Source organism: Oncorhynchus nerka, linkage group LG4 (genome assembly GCF_034236695.1).
Source record: "Oncorhynchus nerka isolate Pitt River linkage group LG4, Oner_Uvic_2.0, whole genome shotgun sequence".
In the NCBI taxonomy this organism is placed as follows: Eukaryota; Metazoa; Chordata; class Actinopteri; order Salmoniformes; family Salmonidae; genus Oncorhynchus; species Oncorhynchus nerka.
Genome location: NC_088399.1, coordinates 47,981,420 through 47,986,419, shown reverse-complemented (window position 1 = coordinate 47,986,419; position 5,000 = coordinate 47,981,420). Strand labels below are relative to the sequence as shown.

The following is a 5,000-nucleotide window of genomic DNA, read 5'->3' as shown; positions in this document are numbered from 1 at the left end:
CTCTCTCTCTCTCTCGCTCTTATCCTCTGTAGTGGAATAATCCTTTTCCTTGGAGAGGTCCGTCTCACCAGAGAGAGCCTAGCTCTGGTCAGCTGAGCTCCCCTAAGACCTACCCTCCCGGCCCACCACATCAACCCACACCCCGGCAAACCAGGTCTGGGGCAGACTCCACCGTTTATTGCTTCGGGGAGAGACCAAATAGTCTGATGTTTAAATATAGAAAAGTATTACTTGACAGAGTCGAAGCAGCTTCCTGTCCTCTGGGAAAAGCCAAGTTCATTACACTGTCAGAGAGGAAATCTCTTCAAATCAGAAGAGGAAGCATCGCCGGATCCTAAACCCCCGCCTTGGTCAGCCATGTTAAGACTAGATATTAACCAGATTAAATAAACATTGAAATCGTATGATTTTAAGACTTGGGGGTCGAGATTCAACCTGATCATCCCTTTTCGGCTACAAAGGTTCTGCATTCACACTAAACACTGCACATGTCGGCTCAATCGGATTATGACTGACGTCCGGATTGAATCGAGGCCTAGATATTGCTTCAATAGAAAAGTGCACAATTCTTGGCCGGTGGCCACATTGGAGTGAACTCCATGTCGTATATCTATTGTGAATATAACTAGGCTAAAAGTTACAGAACTATTGATTTATGGCATACTGGCAAGAGAACCACGCAGAGTAAACTGTGTCTGAACTATGTCTGCATTCATAAACCATTCTTTAGAACCCAAACGACCAGCCACATATTGCACCAGCAACCCAGTATAGAAGCCAAGGCCGCAGCCAAAGTTGTTTACTTGGAGAGAAGGAACGTATCCAAAAGACTGCCGGAGGGAGAGAACGCGGGGAGGGTAACGTCTAGTTCACAGGCAAAACCAAGACATCGCAAATGAAAAGGCGGAGTGGAAAAGACACAAAGACGAATTCACCCACAACAGAATTTCAGAGGAGAAGAAGAAAAGGGAACAGCACAAAACGGGGGGGGGGGGGGGGGGGGGTCACGCCAATGTGAGCAAAAATATTCAGCCTCTCTGCACTTTGGTCTGAAAAGAGTGCTAGACTCTCAGGTGATCCAACCGTGAGAAAAGACGGCCAGCGTGAGGATGTCCAGAAACCGTAGCGAGGCTGTGTGTCACTGTGAGAAGTTGGTACGTGTAATGTCTACGTCTATGTGCCAATGCTACTTGGTGCTGCCAGCTAATGTCTTTCCTCGTCTCTCCTCTCCTCGCCTCGCCTCTCCTCTCCTCTCCTCGCCTCTCCTCTCTTCTCCTCTCCTCGTTTCTCCTCTCCTCGCCTCTCCTCGTCTCTCCTCTCCTCTCCTCCCCTCTCCTCGTCTCTCCTCTCCTCTCCTCGTCTCTCCTCTCCTCTCCTCGCCTCTCCTCTTCTCGTCTCTCCACTCCTCTCCTCTCCTTTCCTCGTCTCTCCTCTCCTCATCTCTCCTCTCCTCCCCTCGTCTCTCCTCTCCTCTCCTCGTCTCTCCTCTCCTCGCCTCTCCTCCCTCTCCTCGCCTCTCCTCGTCTCTCCTCTCCTCTCCTCGTCTCTCCTCTCCTCGTCTCTCCTCTCCTCGCCTCTCCTCTCCTCTCCTCGTCTCTCCTCTCCTCTCCTCGTCTCTCCTCTCCTCGCCTCTCCTCTCCTCGCCTCTCCTCGTCTCTCCTCTCCTCGTCTCTCCTCTCCTCGCCTCTCCTCTCCTCTCCTCGTCTCTCCTCTCCTCGTCTCTCCTCGCCTCTCCTCTCCTCTCCTCGTCTCTCCTCTCCTCTCTTCTCCTCTCCTCTCCTCGTCTCTCCTCCTCCTCGCCTCTCCTCGTCTCTCCTCTCCTCGTCTCTCCTCTCCTCTCCTCGCCTCTCCTCGCCTCTCCTCTCCTCGTCTCTCCTCGTCTCTCCTCTCTTCGTCTCTCCTCTCCTCGCCTCTCCTCTCCTCTCCTCCCCTCGCCTCTCCTCGTCTCTCCTCTCCTCGTCTCTCCTCTCCTCGTCTCTCCTCTCCTCTCCTCATCTCTCCTCTCCTCTCCTCGCCTCTCCTCCCCTCTCCTCTCCTCGCCTCTCCTCTCCTCGTCTCTCCTCTCCTCGTCTCTCCCGGCTCGGGAAGGCTTTCACCAGAGAACATGCTCTGACAACCAGGGCCACCGTTCTCCCGACACGCACGCACGCTGAAAACCATTCGTTGGGTTAAGAAGTTGAGGGCCTTCAAGGCCAAGCTGCTTTGTTTTCTATGGACGCTGTCTGACGAGAGGATTTGTTTAATACTTCTAAACCCAGACTCTATCTGTTATCATCTGCCGGTTCTGAGGGGCACTATTTGAAATAAATGAAGAATATCCTTCTTTACAGAAAACAAACCTATCTGATATTCAAAGCACGGAGAGACAGGCGATTCTGAAGAGGAGGACGAGAGTAGGATTTCTGTGTCTGTCCCAAATCCCCGGCTCAATGTTTGGACGGCTGGAAGGCTATCCGTGTCTTTTTACCTACTGAGGACGTTTCTGGTTGGTTCAGGATATGTACAAGAGTTTCAATAGGTGGTTTTTAACTTGGAATAAGCTGAGATGGGCGGTGCCCCTCTTCCACTTACTCGAGGAAGCTGGTGATATAGTCCTTACTGCAGGCCGACCAGGAGAAGGGGTTGGTGTTAGCTGTGATGTGGGCCGCCATCAGCTTGGCTGCCTCGTGGCCTTTAGTCCCACATGAGTTTCCTATTCCATCATGGTTCATCCCGAAACTGTAAGACACAAAATGGAGGACAGAGAGGAGGGCAGGTAAAACACGGAGTACGATGGAATCAAGACAGTGATCTAAGGCCAGTTGCAGGTTAAGGTAAGGAGTGGGGGAGGATCAACTGATCCTAGATCTGTGCCTAAGGACAGCTTCTACCCAGATTGGCTCAACATCCCATTCAAAGGGCGATTGGTGGTGTCATGGAGGGAGAAATCTACTGCGGGTGATGTGTGTGAATCAGTCAGATAGATTCTAATACTACAGGTGATGTGTGTGAATCAGTCAGATAGATTAAAATACTGTGGGTGATGTGTGTGAATCAGTCATAGATTCTAATACTGCGGGTGATGTGTGTGAATCAGTCATAGATTCTAATACTACAGGTGATGTGTGTGAATCAGTCAGATAGATTAAAATACTGTGGGTGATGTGTGTGAATCAGTCATAGATTCTAATACTATGGGTGATGTGCGGGAATCAGTCAGATAGATTAAAATACTGTGGGTGATGTGTGTGAATCAGTCAGATAGATTCTAATACTACGGGTGATGTGTGTGAATCAGTCAGATAGATTAAAATACTGTGGGTGATGTGTGTGAATCAGTCATAGATTCTAATACTATGGGTGATGTGCGGGAATCAGTCAGATAGATTCTAATACTGCGGGTGATGTGTGTGAATCAGTCAGATAGATTCAAATACTGCGGGTGATGTGTGTGAATCAGTCATAGATTCTAATACTGCGGGTGATGTGTGTGAATCAGTCAGATAGATTCAAATACTACGGGTGATGTGCGGGAATCAGTCAGATACATTCTAATACTGCGGGTGATGTGTGTGAATCAGTCAGATAGATTCTAATACTGTGGGTGATGTGTGTGAATCAGTCAGATAGATTCTAATACTGTGGGTGATGTGCGGGAATCAGTCAGATAGATTCTAATACTGCGGGTGATGTGTGTGAATCAGTCAGATAGATTCAAATACTGTGGGTGATGTGCGGGAATCAGTCAGATAGATTCTAATACTGCGGGTGATGTGTGGGAATCAGTCAAACAGATTATTCCTTGGAGTTTGGCTGAAATGTTTAGGTACCTCTGAAAGAATGAATCTCTACCTTTACACTATTTTCTACCTCATCTCTAGGCTTTGAGAGGGTGAGAGAGAGGTAGAGAGGCTATGGGATGGTTAGAGTGAGGTAGAGAGGCTATGGGATGTTAGAGAGAGGTAGAGAGGCTATGGGATGGTTAGAGAGAGGTAGAAAGGCTATGGGATGGTTAGAGAGAGGTAGAGAGGCTATGGGATGGTTAGAGAGAGGTAGAAAGGCTATGGGATGGTTAGAGAGAGGTAGAGAGGCTATGAGATGTTAGAGAGAGGTAGAAAGGCTATGGGATGTTAGAGAGAGGTAGAGAGGCTATGGGATGGTTAGAGAGAGGTAGAGAGGCTATGGGATGGTTAGAGAGAGGTAGAAAGGCTATGGGATGGTTAGAGAGAGGTAGAGAGGCTATGGGATGGTTAGAGAGAGGTAGAGAGGCTATGGGATGGTTAGAGAGAGGTAGAGAGGCTATGGGATGGTTAGAGTGAGGTAGAGAGGCTATGGGATGGTTAGAGAGAGGTAGAGAGGCTATGGGATGGTTAGAGAGAGGTAGAGAGGCTATGGGATGGTTAGAGAGAGGTAGAGAGGCTATGGGATGGTTAGAGAGAGGTAGAGAGGCTATGGGATGGTTAGAGAGAGGTAGAGAGGCTATGGGATGGTTAGAGTGAGGTAGAGAGGCTATGAGATGTTAGAGAGAGGTAGAAAGGCTATGGGATGGTTAGAGAGAGGTAGAGAGGCTATGGGATGTTAGAGAGAGGTAGAGAGGCTATGGGATGGTTAGAGAGAGGTAGAGAGGCTATGAGATGTTAGAGAGAGGTAGAAAGGCTATGGGATGGTTAGAGTGAGGTAGAGAGACTATGAGATGTTAGAGAGAGGTAGAAAGGCTATGGGATGGTTAGAGTGAGGTAGAGAGGCTATGAGATGTTAGAGAGAGGTAGAAAGGCTATGGGATGGTTAGAGAGAGGTAGAGAGGCTATGAGATGTTAGAGAGAGGTAGAAAGGCTATGGGATGTTAGAGAGAGGTAGAAAGGCTATGGGATGGTTAGAGTGAGGTAGAGAGGCTATGAGATGTTAGAGAGAGGTAGAAAGGCTATGGGATGGTTAGAGAGAGGTAGAGAGGCTATGGGATGGTTAGAGAGAGGTAGAGAGGCTATGGGATGGTTAGAGAGAGTTAGAGAGGCTATGAGATG

The 5,000-nt window shown here is 48.8% G+C and overlaps 1 protein-coding gene across 1 annotated transcript in view; it reads right to left on the bottom strand.

The window, feature by feature from the left end:
* LOC115128750 (A disintegrin and metalloproteinase with thrombospondin motifs 6-like) overlaps positions 1-5,000 on the bottom strand; it is a 169,969-nt gene that overhangs the window by 117,437 nt on the left and 47,532 nt on the right. Inside the window, exon 9 of the mRNA XM_065017611.1 lies at positions 2,572-2,718. Coding sequence (XP_064873683.1) covers positions 2,572-2,718 — 147 coding nt within the window. The remainder of the gene's footprint in view (positions 1-2,571; positions 2,719-5,000) is intronic.